General features: G+C 45.0%; 1 protein-coding gene across 3 annotated transcripts in view; it reads left to right on the top strand.

Moving 5' to 3' along the window:
• LOC121549880 (dipeptidyl aminopeptidase-like protein 6) overlaps positions 1 to 20,557 on the top strand; it is a 335,968-nt gene that overhangs the window by 287,082 nt on the left and 28,329 nt on the right. For all 3 annotated transcript variants that reach the window (XM_041861836.2, XM_041861838.2, XM_041861837.2), the window contains exons 4-7: positions 6,597 to 6,691; positions 7,076 to 7,150; positions 9,024 to 9,076; positions 9,735 to 9,816. In XM_041861836.2, coding sequence (XP_041717770.1) covers positions 6,597 to 6,691; positions 7,076 to 7,150; positions 9,024 to 9,076; positions 9,735 to 9,816 — 305 coding nt within the window. The remainder of the gene's footprint in view (positions 1 to 6,596; positions 6,692 to 7,075; positions 7,151 to 9,023; positions 9,077 to 9,734; positions 9,817 to 20,557) is intronic.

Below are 20,557 nucleotides of genomic sequence, written 5' to 3'. Positions count from 1 at the left end.
TCAGTTATGATCACCACTTTATTTTAAGAATGTGAAATGTCAGAATAATAGTAGAGAGAATTATTTATTTAAGCTTTTATTTCTTTCATCACATTCCTAGTTGGTCAGAAGTTTACATACACTCAATTAGTATTTGGTAGCGTTGCCTTTAAATTGTTTAACTTGGGTCAAACGTTTCGGGTAGCCTTCCACAAGCTTCCCACAATAAGTTGGGTGAATTGTGGCCCATTCCTCCTGACAGAGCTGGTGTAACTGAGTCAGGTTTGTAGGCCTCCTTGCTCGCACACGCTTTTTCAGTTCTGCCCACAAATGTTCTATAGGATTGAGGTCAGGGCTTTGTGATGGCCACTCCAATACCTTGACTTTGTTGTCCTTAAGCCATTTTGCTACAACTTTGGAAGTATGCTTGGGGTCATTGTCCATTTGGAAGACCCATTTGCGACCAAGCTTTAACTTCCTGACTGATGTCTTGAGATGTTGCTTCAATATATCCACATAATTTTCCTTCCTCATGATGCCATCTATTTTGTGAAGTGCACCAGTCCCTCCTGCAGCAAAGCACCCCCACAGCATGATGCTGCCACCCCCGTGCTTCACGATTGGGATGGTGTTCTTCGGCTTGCAAGCGTCCCCCTATTTCCTCCAAACATAACGATGGTCATTATGGCCAAACAGTTCTATTTTTGTTTAATCAGACCAGAGGACATTTCTCCAAAAAGTACGATCTTTGTCCCCATGTGCAGTTGCAAACCGTAGTCTGGCTTTTTTATGGTGGTTTTGGAGCAGTGGCTTCTTCCTTGCTGAGCGGCCTTTCAGGTTATGCCGGTATAGGACTCGTTTTACTGTGGATATAGATACTTTTGTACCTGTTTCCTCCAGCATCTTCACAAGGTCCTTTGCTGTTGTTCTGGGATTGATTTGCACTTTTCACACCAAAGTACATTCATCTCTAGGAGACAGAGCGTGTCTCCTTCCTGAGCGGTATGACGGCTGCGTGGTCCCATGGCGTTTATACTTGCGTACTATTGTTTGTACAGATGAACGTGGTTCCTTCAGGCGTTTGGAAATTGCTCCCAAGGATGAACCAGACTTGTGGAGTTCTACAATTTATTTTCTGAGGTCTTGGCTGATTTCTTTTGATTTTCCCATGATGTCAAGCAAAGAGGCACTGAGTTTGAAGGTTGGCCTTGAAATACATCCACAGGTACACCTCCAATTGACTCAAATGATGTCAATTAGCCTATCAGAAGCTTCTAAAGCCATGACATCATTTTCTGGAATTTTCCAAGCTGTTTAAAGGCACAGTCAACTTAGTGTATGTAAACTTCTGACCCACTGGAATTGTGATACAGTGAATTATAAGTGAAATAACGACTTCAACTGTATATACACATAATTTGTCTTACTCTGGATATTTTAGGAAATGGCAGTCTGTTATAGTGGAACATACAGTATGCTAAGCATTACATCACAGCACAACCCTAGAAATGTCTTTATAGGCCTATGAATTCTCTCTCTCACTGTCCTGAATAAGAATCTTAAATATGTCATCATTCAATGCCGACATGTATTAGCCTTTCCCTCCCAGCAGGTATTTGCAGTAAATATTTCAGTTAAACCAAAACCACATTATTTTAATGTTTAATGTCATTTACATCTGATTCTGCCCTATGCAAATCGTATGTACTCTTGCTTGTTGTGTTGTGCTGTGGCTCTGAGGCAGAAAAAGTAAAAACACAAATTTAAGAAAACCATTATAAGGAGGTTTAATATTACCATTATTCGTCTGGTTTGATGCCGGCCGGTGGACTCGTAGGAATCAAGAAATGGGCCGGCAGTGAAAAATGTATTGGTGTTGCTGATAACCATAAATCAACGTAAAACTCCCATCCAGCCCACCGGACAGGAGCCATCGGCAGCTCATACACTTCTATTCCCTCCCATCTCCTACTTTGGGGAATGGGTTCATGCAATACGCTATAGAGAAATGCCAAGGCTCTCTGTTGTGCAGTTATATTGTTGTATGAGGGAAGCTTGACTATGGCCCATTTCAGAGGTAAGGTTGTCCGATTCAAATGGTAAACGGTTTCTTCAAGTTGTGGGTTGAGGTGTAAGGGAAAAGGAAAGAGGATTCTTCGTCAGTTGACCAACTGAATGCATTCAACCGAAATGTGTCTTCCACATTTAACCCAACCCCTCTGAATCAGAGAGGTGCGGGGGGCTGCCTTAATCGGCATCCACATCATCACCGCCATCGGTGTAGAGCGTGAAATAAAGGAACGTTTATGTATAGACGTCCTCAAGAGAACTGAACTCAATAGAGGGTAAACTTCCCTCCACGTATACAAAGACATGCGGGAATATTATTCACACACCGACCTCCATCCTAAAAAATCTATCATATTTCTACATTAAATGGTCTCTCTGCGGCATAGTGCCAGAACTCAGGAGTTACAAAGGAAAGATTGAGAGGCCTGAATAGAATGAATGGGCTGCTGCGTCTCCCTGAAGAAAAATTGAGAGAATGGGACAAGGAAACAGACAGGGAGAAATGGAAGCAAAAGGGGAGAATAAAGTCCTTCACATGGTTGGTTAAAGGGGGGTGACTATGATATCCTCATATTCAGCAAGACAGATGGGCCTGGGAACTTAAAGTGTTTCTGAAGCAATCATTTGCCATCGAAAAAAAACTTTTTGGACAGATTTACTATGCGTTTGCAGCAAGTGCAAAGCTTGAACCAGTTTGTTTTTAAGGGAATTAAACCTGGAGGACAGAACAAAAATAGCTAAATGAGGGTGAAGAGAATGTACAATTTAAGGAAAGTGAGTTATATTTTAGCTTTGTCTTTGGTGTTTTATCCCTTACTGAAAAAACAGGTGCAAATGCATAAAATATGTAAATATGTTTGACTAATAGTCCTTGGATTGAGAAGTAAAGCTTCACTTCAGTTCTCTTGGAAGCTAGCCTGGTGGCCAGAGCTGCGCTGACTGTGGATATTCTCTCATTCTAATGAAGCTGTCATCTTCAGTTAGTGCCGGGAACGGCTTGCCTGAAGCCTCAATGAGGCACACAGGTACAAAGCATACAGTCAAATGAAAGCTGTAGGGTTCAGAGGAGGGGATGGTAGAGTGTTAGTGTAAGATCATAGCAGGCATTAAAGGATAAGTGGGAATATTCATAAGGTAAATGGTCTTTGAAGTGATGTGTTGTTGGAAAGGGGAATGTCTATGGCACTAACCCATTTTACAGTACATACGCTTTCTTTCTCCCTCTCTCGCACACAAACACAACTGTCCTCCTGTGATCTGTAGTGAGTGAGGGATGTTGCCCAGAGCAGGAGACTGAATGAGTAAGATATGTTGCAGGAGTAGAGGTGATGATCAGAGGGGGAAGCCAGCGCCCTGGGCTAACGCCGAGCCGGTCAAGGGAGCCCTGATGAAGACCTAGTGGAGGGAGAAGGAGGGCAAGATGGAGTGAGGGAGAGCAACAGAGAGCAAGACTGAGAATTCCCTTGGTGGTGTGAAACAGGGATGAATAGATGGCAATGATCTGAAAGAGAGGAAGCCCTGGTGTCTTTGAAAGGAAAAGGAAGACAGCCCGGGAATCTGTATAGCGAGAGAGGGAGAGTGGTGGAGAAGAGGAGAGGGTGAGGGCTAAAATTATGGACTCTGTTGGGGTGCATGGTTGGAATGGAACGATGGAGTGATTTCAGGTGACTGGAAGGATGGTCAATGGAAAAATACAAGATAAATACAGAATAAAGATTGGACTCTGAGGGAGGGGAAAAGACAGGCGGAAAGACGGTTGAAAAATATGGGCATCCAAGTGTTTGTTTAGGATGAAGTTCGGAGATAACAGATCTAAAGGGGGAGGAGAAGAGATGGAAGGAGGATAGTAGCTTACCTTAGCTTTAGCTTTACATGGATACAAAACAGGGAAAAGGAATAGCATATTAGAAGATCTAATGGATTTATGGACTTCTTTCCCAGATGCTCTCAAGTGCTTTACATTGATATGATGGAAATGTGCTGATTCAAAGGATAGAAAAATTAAAAGTGAGTACTTGGGATTCAGGATGAGATTCAGTGAGAAGGGACGAGCAATCGTGATGCAGTATATTTTAATCTTTACTCCTGATATGAGGCTGTTAATATTCCAATGAAGGGGAGCGTTGTTGATTGCATAATTTGCATTCATTATTTGACCAGTGCAATCTAAAACCCCAGAATTGTCAATCATAATTTCTTGAATGAATGTCATTGTGATGGACAATTAATTATCCTAGCAGATATAGAATGCGCCCCATAACAATCTGTAGTCCCTGATTAACACTCTAAACCAGAGCTGTTTGCTCTGCACTTATTGGCTCTTGACTGAAACAACATTCAGAAATAGGCTTTTATCGTCCTTGTCTAGTAAAGGGCAAAGTAATTGTGAAGATAAGAAAACAAAATTCCCTTTTATCTCTTTGTTGCAATTGTCTACTCACTCTGGAGAGGGTCTTTGTGACTGCAGGTGTAACTGGGTTGATTATGTTTCCACTTGCCACTGCAGAAATATGCATTTCATGTTTATGTATTTCTACTGGTTGGGTGAATTTATATATCAATAAGGTGTTATGCCATTGGTTACACTTGCAGATAGGGGGAGATCGCGAATGTAAATTCTTCACAGTCTGATATTGACATGCAAGCGGTAGGTCACGTTCTGAAATACTGTATTCTATTTTCATATTACAATGTGTAGGAGTTCATGTCCTGATATGTGTGTGTGTATATATATATATATAAAGTGCATTCGGAAAGTACTCAAGTACTAAGAAAGTACTCAAGTACAAAGTAGGATTGTGTCGAGGCACAGATCTGGGGAAAGGTACCAAAAAATGACTGCAGCATTGAAGGTCCCCAAGAACATAGTGGCTTCCATCATTCTTAAATGGAAGAAGTTTGGAACCACTGAGGCTCTTCCTAAAGCTGGCCGCCCGGCCAAACTGAGCAATCGGGGAAGAAAGGCCTTGGTCAGGGAGGTGACCATGAACCCAATGGTCACTCTGACAGAGCTCCAGAGTTCCTTTGTGGAGATGGGAGAACCTTCCAGAAGGACAAACATCTCTGCAGCACTCCACCAATCAGGCCTTTATGGTAGAATGGCTAGACTGAAGCCACTCCTCAGTAAAAGGCACCTGACAGCCCGCTTGGAGTTTGTCAAAAAACACCTAAAGACTCTCCGACCATGAGAAACAAGATTATCTGGCCTAATGAAACCAAGATTGAAGTCTTTGGCCTGAATGCCAAGCGTCACGTCTGGAGGAAACCTGGCACCATCCTTACAGTGAAGCATGGTGGTGGCAGCATCATGCTGTGGGGTTGTTTTTCAGAGGCAGGGCTTGGGAGCAGCAAGAGCCCGGACTTGAACCCGATCTAAAATCTCTGGAGAGACCTGAAAATAGCTTTGCAGCGACGCTCCCCAGCCAACCTGACAGAGCTTGAGTGGATCTGCAGAGAAGAATGGGAGAAACTCCCCAAATACAGCTGTGCCAAGCTTGTAGCGTCATACCCAAGAAGACTTGAGGCTGTAATCGCTGCCAAAGATGCTTCAACAAAGTACTGAGTAAAGGGTCTGAATACTTATGTAAATGTGATATTTCCGTTTTTTTATTTTTTTTTATATTTGCAAAAATGTCAAAAAACCTGTTTTTGCTTTGACATTATTGGATATTGTGTGTAGATTGATGAGGGGAAAAAAACGATTTAATAAATGTTTGAATAAGGATGTAACGTAACAAAAGGTGGAAAAAGTCAAGGGGTCTGAATACTTTCCGAATGCACTGTATATACACACAGTATATGTGTACGGTACTTGTTAGATGTTGGGGGCATCCTTGGATGTGCTTTTGTATGTTATTGCTGTAAGAGCGAGTTAGCTAGCATGCTTTAATTGTAATGGTCGCATTAGCTCCCTGCTAATTCAGTTATTTCCATGCTAACAGACGAATCACGAATCTACAGCCATCCTGCACATCTAATGTGTACATTCCTCTATAACCCCAGCACATTCCTCTATAGCCCAAGCACATTCCTCTATAGCCCCAGTACATTCCTCTATAGCCCCAGTACATTCCTCTATAGCCCCAGTACATTCCTCTATAGCCCCAGTACATACTCTATAACAGGGTTTCCCAAAGTCGGTCAAGCACCCCCGGGTGCACGTTTTGGTTTTTACCCTACAACTACACAGCAGATTCAAATAAACAACTCCTTGTCAACTCAAATAAACAGCCCCAGTGCATTCCTCCCACTGCAAATTCCACTTTTAACACCAATGTAGAGAATCCCACTTCTTACACCAGTGTAGAGAGCTCAGGGACCAACTGTCAATGTATGGATCCAAGATGCACTGCCAATGCACCAACTGGCCACTCTGCATCCAAAGACTTTGCTCTCTGATATTTTTTGTTGTTGCAAGTGTTTACCAACTTACAGACGATTGCAAGGATATTGCACATAGGACTATTATCAGACATTATGAAAAGTTTGAAAGCCTTTGTGAAGTCATCTTTCTTGCTCTGTTTCTTTGCTCTCTCTCTGTTGTACAGGTAATGAGTTACTGTATCGCACACGTGAGGGGGATGTTGTCAGGCTCAACATGGAGACGTATGAGAGGACGGTATTGGTGCACAACAAAAAGTTTGTGAGTCTCTCCAACTATCTATTTTTTCCATGGTGTTATTCATTTTATTTATTTTTATTATTAGAACTTTTCAGCATATCAAAGCACCCAAAGTGTACTGAAACAATCCATCATTACCACATCATTTGGTCAGGCTTGTTAACATTTGGGTCAGTGTTGAAACGGCCGAGGTGACGACACACAACATTATGTCTCTCTGAAATCAAAAAGAGCCGCAAGAAGATTAATGTGTCTCCCGCCCACGCCCCGCGCAGAGCAATCCGTCAAACGCAGTCATTTAAGGATTACCTTAATGAAAAAACACTACGCATGGTTAAATGTAATATTTTTGTCTTTTATCTTTCTCTCTCTTTCTCTCTCTCTCTCTCTCTCTCTGCTTTTCAGGAAATGTACAAAGCCAGCAAGTATGAAGTGTCTCCTGACATGAAGCATGTGCTGCTTGCCTACAACGTGGCACCGGTGAGCTCCTTCATTTGTTTGCATGTTTTTGGAATTAGCGGAATGACAGGCAAATATGTCAGCAGTCTCCGAAGGGAAACGTGGCAAGGCGGTGGGGGAGAAAAGTAATCATGGCGTCCGAGTAGAGTCCTGTTGCACGCCGCTGCCTCTCAGCCACGCTAGAGAGAAAACAGCTGAGTGGAACTGTACTCTCCAAAACACAAACTAACCCCACAACACAGCCGGGAGAGGGGGATGAGGAAGAAAGTGGAGGGAGAAAACAAAGGGAGGGGGAGGTATAGAGATTTGGGGGTAGCAAGAGAGAGAGAGAGAGAGTAGGAGGGAAAGGAAAGGAAAGGAGAGGGATGGGAGGTTACTGCATTATGTAATGGCTCAATCAATCAATCACATTTTATTTATAAAGCCCTTTTTACATCAGCAGATGTCACAAAGTGCTTATACAGAAACCCAGCCTAAAACCCCAAAAAGCAAGCAATGCAGATGTAGAAGCACAGTGGTTAGGAAAAACTTCCTAGAAAGGCAGGAACCTAGGAAGAAACCTAGAGAGGAACCAGGCTCTGAGGGTTGGCCAGTCCCCTTCTGGCTGTGCCGGGTGGAGATTATAACAGTACATGGCCATTAAGACCAGATTTTTCTCCAAGATGTTCAAACGTTCATAGATGACCAGCAGGGTCAAATAATAATCACAGTGGTTGTAGAGGTTGCAACAGGTCAGTACATCAGGAGTAAATGTCACTTGGCTTTTCATAGCCTGGCATTTAGAGGTTGAAATAGCAGGTGCGGTAGATTGATTGATTGATTGAGGTAGCTAACTCAGCTGAAAGACTGCTGCAATGTGAGATCCAGGACACTCAAGGAGAGTCTGAAAAAGAACCAGTATGTCAGGGAATAGAAGCCCATTGGGCCAGAGAGACAACAGGGAGGCCCTGATGGATTGTGTCTGTGTGTGTGTGTGTGTGTGTGTGTGTGGTAGACAGTGAATATGTTATTTCATAATGGTCCTCCGTAGCCCTGGTGGATGACAGCTCCGTCCCCCAGCTGTCATTACACAGGCGCACACACAGGCACACAGACACACACACACACACACACACAAGCACGCAGACACACACACATACACACACACAAGCACGCAGACACACACACACAAGCACGCAGACACACACACACACAAGCACGCAGACACACACACACGCATACACACAAGCACGCAGACACACACACACAAGCACGCAGACACACACACACACACGCACACACAAGCACGCAGACACACACACACACATACACACAAGCACGCAGACACACACACACACACACACACACAAGCACGCAGACACACACACACACACACACAAGCACGCAGACACACACACACACACAAGCACGCAGACACACACACACACACAAACACGCAGACACACACACACATACACACATACACACAAGCATGCAGACACACACACACACACACACACACACCCACACAAGCACGCAGACACACACACACACACAAGCACCCAGACACACACACACACACACACACACAAGCACGCAGACACACACACACACACAAGCACCCAGACACACACACACAGACACACACACACAATCACACACAATCACACACACACCCTCTCCACACGTCATGCTGCTGCTTGCCCTTCACAGAGAACGTCTCTCTCTCTCTCTCTCTCTTCCCCAACTCTGAGGGAGCGGTTTAGAATTTCCTGAACTTAACCAATTACTAAGTAGAAATAATATAATCTCCCATCATATGTACTTTCATTCTGATGGTAATTACTAAAACATGTTTTTAATTGCCAAGTCAATCAGTCTTCTTCATGACAGTCTTCAATCATTCTTCTTCCAGGTGTACCAGCACTCATTCACTGCCTTCTACATCATCTGCAGCCTGGAGACTCCGTAAGTAGCTGAAACCAACAAACGCTTCCCCTCCCCTCCCCTCCCCTCCCATCTCCTCTCCTCTCCTCTCCTCTCCTCTCCTCTCCTCTCCCTCTCCTCTCCTCTCCTCTCCTCTCCTCTCCTCTCCTCTCCTCTCCTCTCCTCTCCTCTCCTCTCCTCTCCTCTCCTCTCCTCTCCTCTCCTCTCCTCTCCTCTCCTCTCAGCCTGGTCAGTCACGTCTCTGCGCTGCCACCCTATGGAGATGAGGAGAACTGTGGGCTTTGTGACCTCATCCATCCTCACCTCCAGACTAAGACACAGGGCCTGTGACACCTCTAATTCTCTGCAGCTCACAGCACTTCTAAATGAACAAAAAATGGCTGCGGTATATAAAGCACCTGTATTTATAGCTGTTCTTAAACCTTTTGGACTGGGATGGATAACACTGGAACATCTGAGCAGGAGCAGCGAAGGCTGCTTGTGCGGTGAATTGGAGTTGTTTTTATAATGCAGTGTTTTGTTGATGATCAACTAAGAGTTTTTTTTTTTTTAAAGAAGGTGATCTGTCATTTAGTGAGGGGCAGTTCAATGTGTGTGTCGGTGTGTAGTGTGGATGTGTGTGTGTGTGTGTGTGTGTGTGTATGTGTGTTCATATTGTGGTCTCTCCTCTCTGCTGCAGGGAGACATGGAACCTGAACCCTCCAGAGGTACGGAACGCCCAGCTGCAATACGCAGGCTGGGGACCCACGGGCCAGCAGCTGGTAAGAACTACAACTCCCAGCAGCACCCTCTGTCTCACCCATACTGTGTGTGTCCGTGTCTGGTTCTCAATGAATAGTACAATATGAATGGACTGTATCTACACATTAGCTATGACTAGGGTTGCAAGGCTACCGGTAATTTACCAACATTACCAGAATCTTCAGTAATTTTGGTAATTAATAGAAAATCTATGGCAATCTATCATAACATTGGTAATATATACTTGAATAACTTCTAAAAAATGTATTCTTATACACTGTATTAATTGTCTATATCTATGTCCATATTGTCCATGAGTTTCTAGTGGATAAACTATATGGTTCCAGAGAAAATAGCCTAGTTAATAAAAAAAAGCATCTAATCAACAAATGCATTATTTTCTATTAACTCTGCAAATCTTTGAACTATTGACTTTTTTCACAACTGCCACCAGTTTTACACCAAAACATTTACAACCGACATATTAAATAAATGTATGAAAAAAATATAAAGGATATTTCATTCTGAAACCATCATATTAAACACTGGTATTCACTAAGTTGGTTTATATTTAGGATAATGTTTTATAGCTTTGTCTTTCTGTTTTATTTGAAAGTAATCTTTAATATCATGTGATAAGGCCACACAGAGGGCCAGAGATAATTAGACACCAGTAATAACCCAAAAGGGCCACTAGATGTCTTGTGATAGATTACATAAAATAATTGAAAGATACAACAATTCTGGTAGTTTACTGTTAAGGTTTTCAGTAATATACCCTCCCTTTGCAACCCTAGCTACAGTGCATTCTGAAAGTATTCAGACCCCTTGACTTTTTCCACATTTTGTTACGTTACAGCCTTATTCTAAAAGTGATTAGATTGTTTTTTTTCCGTCATCAATCTACACACAATACCCCATAAAGACAAAGCAAAAACAGGTTTTTAGAAATTTTAGCAAATGTATTAAAAAAACAAACAGAAATACCTTATTTACATAAGTATTGATCTTAGGTGCATCCTGTTTCCATTGATCATCCTTGAGATGTTTCTACAACTTGATTGGAGTCCAGCTGTGGTAAATTCAATTGATTGGACATGATTTGGAAAGGCACAGTTGACAGTTGACAGTGCATGTCAGAGAAAAAACAAAGCCATGAGGTCGAAGGAATTGTCCATAGAGTTCCGAGACAGTATTGTGTCGAGGTACAGATCTGGGGATGGGTACCAAAACATTTCTGCAGCATTGAAGGTCCCCAAGAACACAGTGGCCTCCATCATTCTTAAATGGAAGAAGTTTGGAACCACAAAGACTCTTCCTAGAGCTGGCCACCAGGCCAAACTGAGCAATCGGGGGAGAAGGGCCTTGGTCAGGGAGGTGACCAAGAACCCGATGGTCACTCTGACAGAGCTCCAGAGCTCCTCTGTGGAGATGGGAGAACCTTCCAGAAGGACAACCATCTCTGCAGCACTCCACCAATCAGGCCTTTATGGTAGAGTGGCCAGACGGAAGCCACTCCTCAGTAAAAGGCACATGACAGCCCGCTTGGAGTTTGTCAAAAGGCACCTAAAGGACTCCCAGACCATGAGAAACAAGATTCTCTGGACTGATGAAACCAAGATTGAACTCTTTGGCCTGAATGCCAAGCGTCACATCTGGAGGAAACCTGGCACCATCCCTACGGTGAAGCATCATGCTGTGGAGATGTTTTTCAGCGGAAGGGACTGGGAGACTAGTCAGGATCTAGGGAAAGATGAACAGAGCAAAGTACAGAGAGATCCTTGATGAAAACCTGCTCCAGAGCGCTCAGGACATCACACTGGGGCAAAGGTTGACCTTTCAACAGGACAACGACCCTAAGCACACAGCCAAGACAACACAGGAGTGGCTTCGGGACAAGTCTCTGAATGTCCATGAAAGGCCCAGCCAGAGTCCGGACTTGAACACGATTGAACATCTCTGGAGAGACCTGAAAATAGCTGTGCAGCGATGCTCCCCATCCAAACAAATCAAATCAAATTGTATTGGTCACATACATGTGTTTAGCAGATGTTATTGCAGGTGTAGCGAAATGCTTGTGCTTCTAGCTCCGACAGTGCAGTAATATCTAACAAGTAATATCTGACAATTTCACAACATATACCGAATACACACAAATCTAAGTAAGGAATTAATTAAGAATATATACATATATGGACAAGCGATGTCAGAGTGGCATGGACTAAGATACAGTAGAATAGTATAGAATACAGTATATACATATGAGATGAGTAATGCAAGATATGTAAACATTATTAAAGTGGCTAGTGTTCCATTTCTTAAAGTGGCCAGTGATTTCTAGTCTATGTCTATAGGCAGCAGCCTCTAATGTGCTAGTGATGGCTGTTTAACTGTCTGATGGCCTTGAGATAGAAGCTGTTTTTCATTCTCTCGGTCCCAGCTTTGATGCACCTGTACTGACCTCGCCTTCTGGATGATAGCGGGGTGAACAGGCAGTGGCTCGGGTGGTTGATGTCCTTGATTATCTTTTTGGCCTTCCTATGACATCGGGTGCTGTAGGTGTCCTGGAGGGCGGGTAGTTTGCCACCGGCAATGCGTTGGGCAGAACGCACCACCCTCTGGAGAGCCTTGCGGTTGCGGGCGGTGCAGTTTCCATACCAGGCGGTGATACAGTCCGACAGGATGCTCTCAATTGTGCATCTGTAAAGGTTTGTGAGGGTTTTAGGTGCCAAGCCACATTTCTTTAGCCCCCTGAGGTTGAAGAGGCTCTGTTGCACCTTCTTCACCACACTGTCTGTGTGGATGGTCCATTTCAGTTTGTCAGTGATGTGTACGCCAAGGAACTTGAAGCTTTCCACCTTCTCCACTGCGGTCCCGTCGATGTGGATAGGGGGGTGCACCCTCTGCTGTTCCAACCTGACAGAGCTTGAGAGGATCTGCAGAGAAGGCACACCAAATACAGGTGTGCCAAGCTTGTAGCGTCATACCCAAGAAGACTCGAGGCTGTAATCGCTGCCAAAGGTGCTTCAACAAAGTACTGAGTAAAGAGTATGAATACTTACATAAATGTGATATTTCAGTTTTATATTTGTAATAGATTTGCAAAAAAATCTAAAATCCTGTTTTTGCTTTGACATTATGGGGTATTGTTTTTAGATTGATGAGAGGAAAAAACAAGTTAATCCATTTTAGAATAAGGCTGTAACGTAACAAAATGTTGAAAAAGTCAAGGGGTCTGAATACTTTCCGAATGCACTGTATGACCTTTCCTATAGCTATTTCTGTTACACTATCACAAGCTACCAGGCAGTCTAGCCATAGAAATAACATTAATAAGCATCAGTCTAGTGGTTCTCAGAGCAGTGTGAGCAATTACATCCTCTGGCACAATGCAATTAATTACATGTAATCTCCTCAGTGGATTAATTGGTGAAGTCACTTGATTGATATCACACAGTCTCTCCTATCATTACTCATTAAGCAGTCCTGATTCCAAGACAGTCACTTTCGTTTAAAGGAGCTCCCCTCCCAGCAACAGATTCTTGCCCTTTGGGCTATGATACTTGTTGTCAAGGATAAGATGTACTCCTGAGTGGCGCAGTGGTCTAAGGCACTGCATCGCAGTGCTAACTGTGCCACTAGATCCTGGTTCGAATCCAGGCTCTGTCGCAGCCGGCCGCGACCGGGAGACTCATGGGCGGCGCACAATTGGCCCAGCGTCGTCCAGGGTAGGGGAGGGAATGGCCGGCAGGGATGTAGCTCAGTTGATAGAGCATGGCGTTTGCAACACCAGGGTTGTGGGTTCGATTCCCACGGGGGGCCAGTATAAAAAAATATGTATTCACTAACTGTAAGTCGCTCTGGATAAGAGCGTCTGCTAAATGACGTAAATGTAAATAAGATACATGGGTGGGAGAGGAAGGTGTCTGCCAATGTGAGTTCACATATACTTGCATGCCTGCACACACACACACACATACACACACACTAACATCAGTCCATATGTTATCACATTTCTCAAGTCAGCTGACAGCTTAATCTTACACTGGCCCCTTGATCTGCTCTTTACACACACTCACACACAGCTGTCTTGTCCCATGTTGAAAAGCGGTGGAATTAGGTTAAATACACAGTGTCCTTTGATTCACCAGAGGATGGGTAGCTGTCTTTGTCTGTGTGGATGAACACTGTTTACATACTGCTTTACTCATCTCAAATGTACAGTGGGGAGAACAAGTATTTGACACACTGCCGATTTTGCAGGTTTTCCTACTTACAAAGCATGTAGAGGTCTGTAATTTTTATCATAGGTACACTTCAACTGTGAGAGACGGAATCTAAAACAAAAATCCAGAAAATCACATTGTATGATTTTTAAGTAATTAATTTGCATTTTATTGCATGACATAAGTATTTGATCACCTACCAACCAGTAAGAATTCCGGCTCTCACAGACCTGTTAGTTTTTCTTTAAGAAGCCCACCTGTCCACACACTCAATCAAACAGACTCCAACCTCTCCACAATGGCCAAGACCAGAGAGCTGTGTAAGGACACCAGGGATAAAATTGTAGACCTGCACAAGGCTGGGATGGGCTACAGGACAATAGGCAAGCAGCTTGGTGAGAAGGCAACAACTGTTGGCGCAATTATTAGAAAATGGAAGAAGTTCAAGATGACGGTCAATCACCCTCGGTCTGGGGCTCCATGCAAGATCTCACCTCGTGGGGCATCAATGATCATGAGGAAGGTGAGGGATCAGCCCAGAACTACACGGCAGGACCTGGTCAATGACCTGAAGAGAGCTGGGACCACAGTCTCAAAGAAAACCATTAGTAACACACTACGCCGTCATGGATTAAAATCCTGCAGCGCACGCAAGGTCCCCCTGCTCAAGCCAGCGCATGTCCAGGCCCGTCTGAAGTTTGCCAATGACCGTCTGGATGATCCAGAGGAGGAATGGGAGAAGGTCATGTGGTCTGATGAGACAAAAATAGAGCTTTTTGGTCTAAACTCCACTCGCCGTGTTTGGAGGAAGAAGAAGGATGAGTACAACCCCAAGAACACCATCCCAACCGTGAAGCATGGAGGTGGAAACATAATTCTTTGGGTATGCTTTACTGCAAAGGGGACAGGACGACTGCACCGTATTGAGGGGAGGATGGATGGGGCCATGTATCGCGAGATCTTGGCCAACAACCTCCTTCCCTTAGTAAGAGCATTGAATATGGGTCGTGGCTGGGTCTTCCAGCATGACAACGACCCGAAACACACAGCCAGGGCAACTAAGGAGTGGCTCCGTAAGAAGCATCTCAAGGTCCTGGAGTGGCCTAGCCAGTCTCCAGACCTGAACCCAATAGAAAATCTTTGGAGGGAGCTGAAAGTCCGTATTGCCCAGCGACAGCCACGAAAACCTGAAGGATCTGGAGAAGGTCTGTATGGAGGAGTGGGCCAAAATCCCTGCTGCAGTGTGTGCAAACCTGGTCAAGACCTACAGGAAACGTATGATCTCTGTAATTGCAAACAAAGGTTTCTGTACCAAATATTAAGTTCTGCTTTTCTGATGTATCAAATACTTATGTCATGCAATAAAATGCAAATTAATTACTTAAACATCATACAATGTGATTTTCTGGATTTTTGTTTTAGATTCCGTCTCTCACAGTTGAAGTGTACCTATGATAAAAATTACAGACCTCTACATGCTTTGTAAGTAGGAAAACCTGCAAAATCGGCAGTGTATCAAATACTTGTTCTCCCCACTGTATATACTGTATTCTATTCTACTGTCAATGCCACTCCAACATTGCTCGTCCTAATATTTATATACACTGCTCAAAACACTTAAACAACACATCCTAGATCTGAATGAATGAAATAATCTTATTAAATACTTTTTTCTTTACATAGTTGAATGTGCTGACAACAAAATCACACAAAAATTATCAATGGAAATCAAATGTATCAACCCATGGAGGTCTGGATTTGGAGTCACCCTCAAAATTAAAGTGGAAAAACACACTACAGGCTGATCCAACTTTGATGTAATGTCCTTAAAACAAGTCAAAATGAGGCTCAGTAGTGTGTGTGGCCTCCACGTGCCTGTATGACCTCCCTACAACGCCTGGGCATGCTCCTGATGAGGTGGCGGATGGTCTCCTGAGGGATCTCCTCCCAGACCTGGACTAAAGCATCCGCCAACTCCTGGACAGTCTGTGGTGCAACGTGGCGTTGGTGGATGGAGCGAGACATGATGTCCCAGGTGTGCTCAATTGGATACAGGACTGGGGAACGGGCGGGCCAGTCCATAGCATCAATGCCTTCCTCTTGTAGGAACTGCTGACACACTCCAGCCACATGAGGTCTAGCATTGTCTTGCATTAGGAGGAACCCAGGGCCAACCGCACCAGCATATGGTCTCACAAGGGGTCTGAGGATCTCATCTCGGTACCTAATGGCAGTCAGGCTACCTCTGGCGAGCACATGGAGGGCTGTGCGGCCCCCCAAAGAAATGCCACCCCACACCATGACTGACCCACCGCCAAACCGGTCATGCTGGAGGATGTTGCAGGCAGCAGAACGTTCTCCACGGGCGTCTCCAGACTCTGTCACGTCTGTCACATGTGCTCAGTGTGAACCTGCTTTCATCTGTGAAGAGCACAGGGCGCCAGTGGCGAATTTGCCAATCTTGGTGTTCTCTGGCAAATACCAAATGTCCTGCACGGTGTTGGGCTGTAAGCACAACCCCCACCTGTGGACGTCGGGCCCTCATACCACCCTCATGGAGTCTGTTTCTGACCGTTTGAGCAGACACATGCACATTTGTGGCCTGCTGGAGGTCATTTTGCAGGGCTCTGGCAGTGCTCCTCCTGCTCCTCCTTGCACAAAGGCGGAGGTAGCGGTCCTGCTGCTGGGTTGTTGCCCTCCTACGGCCTCCTCCACGTCTCCTGATGTACTGGCCTGTCTCCTGGTAGCGCCTCCATGCTCTGGACACTACGCTGACAGACACAGCAAACCTTCTTGCCACAGCTCGCATTGATGTGCCATCCTGGATGAGCTGCACTACCTGAGCCACTTGTGTGGGTTGTAGACTCCGTCTCATGCTACCACTAGAGTGAAAGCACCGCCAGCATTCAAAAGTGACCAAAACATCAGCCAGGAAGCATAGGAACTGAGAAGTGGTCTGTGGTCACCACCTTCAGAACCACTTCTTTATTGGGGGTGTCTTGCTAATTGCCTATAATTTCCACCTGTTGTCTATTCCATTTGCACAACAGCATGTGAAATGTATTGTCAATCAGTGTTGCTTCCTAAGTGGACAGTTTGATTTCACAGAAGTGTGATTGACTTGGAGTTACATTGTGTTGTTTAAGTGTTCCCTTTATTTTTTTGAGCAGTGAATTTCTTAATTCCATTATTTTACTTTTAGATTTGTGTGTATTGTTGTGAATTATAGATACTACTGCACTGTTGGAGCTAGGAACACAAGCATTTCGCTACACCTGCAATAACATCTGCTAAATATGTGTATGTGACCAATAAGATTTGATTTGATAAGGGGTCCTCTTTAAAGGTGTTTTTGTCCTCTTCCTTTAAATCGGAGACAAATCCTGAGCTTTGCTTGCTCTCTACCTTCCTCTCCCTCCCTCGCTCTTTCTCTCCCTTCCTCCCACTCCCTGGCCCTCCATTGTGGTCCTCTGTAGCTCATCTGGTAGAGCACGTCGCTTGTAACGCCAAGGTAGTGGGTTTGATCCCCGTGACCACCCATACACAAAAATGTATGCACGCATGACTGTAAGTCGCTTTGGATAAAAGCGTCTGCTAAATGGCATATTATTATTATTATTATTTCTCTCTAGAGGGTCTGACATGGCACATCTCTCTCTCCTGCTGTTGTCAGCCTGCCTGCAATATGACCACACATCTCCCCAGACTCTGTGTGTGTGTACATTATATGGGAGGTACCTTCCTTCAGAAGTGGGCCAAGCTCACTGTGTGACTCTCTGCTCTGGCCTAGATCCTGTTGTTAAACTGGGCCTCAGTCAGTCTGCACCAAGGAGAACACACCTGGGTCCCTCCTGGCCTACCTCGCCACACGAGGAACAATGTGACCCCCCCCCCCTCTACAAGCTCTGCAACTGAAAGAGCATTGAATAACATACCTGAGCATTATCTGATTTGATATGAAAGATACAGAAGTTTTAATTATGTAAGGATGGAGCTGACCTTGAACTGCCCAGCAGATAGTCAATGCTTCTCCCAACAATGGACAGAGAGGAGGGAAATAATGTAGACTATTAGAGGATCAATCTGCAATTAGGACTTATATTGATATACAATATTGGTGTGCAGTGTGGTGAGGAAAGGATTAATTATGCAGTACATTCTCTCTATATTCTTGTTCACCTTTGTATTCTCACACACAACCTTTAGTCTCTTGCATACAAAACTATCTCTCTCCTGCTTTCTCTCTCTCTCCCTCGTCTCTCTCTCCTGCTTTCTCACTCTCTCCCTCGCTCTCTCTCCTGCTTTCTCTCTCTTTCTCTCCCTCGCTTTCTCCCTCTTTCTCTCTCTCTCCCTCACACTCTCTCCTGCTTTCTCTCTCTCTCCCTCTCTCTCCTGCTTTCTCTCTCTCTCTCCCTCGCTCTCTCTCCTGCTTTCTCTCTCTCTCCTGCTTTCTCTTTCTCTCTCTCTCTCTCCCTCTCTCTCTCCTGCTTTCTCTCTCTCCCTCGCTTTCTCTCCTGCTTTCTCTCTCTCTCCCTCGCTCTCTCTCCTGCTTTCTCTCTCTCTCTCCCTCTCTCTCTCTCCTGCTTTCTATCTCTCTCCCTCACTTTCTCTCCTGCTTTCTCTCTCTCTCTCCCTCTCTCTCCCTCTCTCTCTTTCCTGCTTTCTCTCTCCCTCGCTCTCTCTCCTGCTTTCTCTCTCTCTCTCTCCCTCTCTCTCCCTCGCTTTCTCTCTCTCTCCCTCGCTCTCTCTCCTGCTTTCTCTCTCTCCCTCGCTCTCTCTCCTGCTTTCTCTCTCTCTCTCTCGCTCTCTCTCCTGCTTTCTCTCTCTCCCTCGCTCTCTCTCCTGCTTTCTCTCTTTCTCTCTCCCTCTCTCTCCTGCTTTCTCTCTCTCTCTCCCTCTCTGTCTCTCTCTCTCTCTCTCTCTCTCCCTCTCTCTCTTTCCTGCTTTCTCTCTCCCTCGCTCTCTCTCCTGCTTTCTCTCTCTCTCTCCCTCTCTCTCCCTCGCTTTCTCTCTCTCTCCCTCGCTCTCTCTCCTGCTTTCTCTCTCTCCCTCGCTCTCTCTCCTGCTTTCTCTCTCTCTCTCTCGCTCTCTCTCCTGCTTTCTCTCTCTCTCCCTCGCTCTCTCTCCTGCTTTCTCTCTTTCTCTCTCCCTCTCTCTCCTGCTTTCTCTCTCTCTCTCCCTCTCTGTCTCTCTCTCTCTCTCTCTCTCTCCCTCTCTCTCTCTCCTGCTTTCTCTCTCTCTCTCTCTCTCTCTCTCTCTCTCTCCTGCTTTCTCTCTCTCTCTCTCTCTCTCTCTCTCTCTCTCTCTCTCTCTCTCTCTCTCCTGCTTTCTCTCTCTCTCCCTCACACTATCTCCTGCTTTCTCTCTCTCTCCCTCGCTCTCACTCCTGCTTTCTCTCTCTCTCGCTCCCTCTCTCTCTCCCTCGCTTTCTCTCTCTTTCTCTCTCTCTCTCTCCCTCACTCTCTCTCTCCCTCGCTCTCTCTCCTGCTTTCTCTCTCTCTCTCCCTCGCTCTCTCACTCGCTTTCTCTCTCTCTCCCTCGCACTCTCTCCTGCTTTCTCTCTCTCTCCCTCGCTCTCTCTCCTGCTTTCTCTCTCTCTCCCTCGCTTTCTCTCCTGCTTCTCTCTCTCTCCCTCGCTCTCTCTCCTGCTTTCTCTCTCTCCCTCTCTCTCTCCTGCTTTCTCTCTCTCTCCCTTGCTTTCTCTCCTGCTTTCTCTCTCTCTCCCTCTCTCTCTCTCCTGCTTTCTCTCTCCCTCGCTCCCTCTCCTGCTTTCTCTCTCTCTCTCCCTCTCTCTCTCCTGCTTTCTCTCTCTCTCCCTCGCTTTCTCTCCTGCTTTCTCTCTCTCTCCCTCTCTCTCTCTCCTGCTTTCTCTCTCTCTCCCTCTCTTTCTCTCCTGCTTTCTCTCTCTCTCTCCCTCTCTCTCCTGCTTTCTCTCTCTCTTCCTCTCTCTTCTACTTTTTCTCTCTCTCTCTCTCTCTCTCTCTCTCTCTCTCTCTCTCTCTCTCTCTCTCTCTCTCTCTCTCTCTCTCTCTCTCTCTCTCTCTCTCTCTCTCTCTCTCTCTCCCTCTCTCTCTCTCCTGCTTTCTCTCTCTCTCTGTCCTGCTTTCTCTCTCTCCCTCGCTCTCTCTCCTGCTTTCTCTCTCCTGTTCCAGAGTTATCCATCAATACTTAGACCGACAGTACTACGGAAAACAAGCTGGCAGTAACAGAAACAGAGCCAGGCCAGTCAGCCAACACTACTGCTGAATGTTTTACAATTCAAGTTGTGCAGTGAATAGGAAAGTATCTACACTATGGATAGAACCTTTTGATCTCATATTGGCTTTCTTGCCCATATTCCTCATGGTTAAAGCATCCTTCTGTCAACCTACAGGTCAACAAGTTTAGTAATGCAGAGGTCACATAGGTTACATCTTCCTGTATCATAGGTTATTTATTCCACATCCTTTCTTTCTTTCTTTCTTTCTTTCTTTCTTTCTTTCTTTCTTTCTTTCTTTCTTTCTTTCTTTCTTTCTTTCTTTCTTTCTTTCTTTCT

The sequence above is a fragment of the Coregonus clupeaformis genome, chromosome 34 (assembly GCF_020615455.1).
Source record: "Coregonus clupeaformis isolate EN_2021a chromosome 34, ASM2061545v1, whole genome shotgun sequence".
Taxonomy (NCBI): Eukaryota; Metazoa; Chordata; class Actinopteri; order Salmoniformes; family Salmonidae; genus Coregonus; species Coregonus clupeaformis.
The sequence above is the reverse complement of the archived record's forward strand: the minus strand, read 5'-3'. Positions and strand labels throughout refer to the sequence as shown.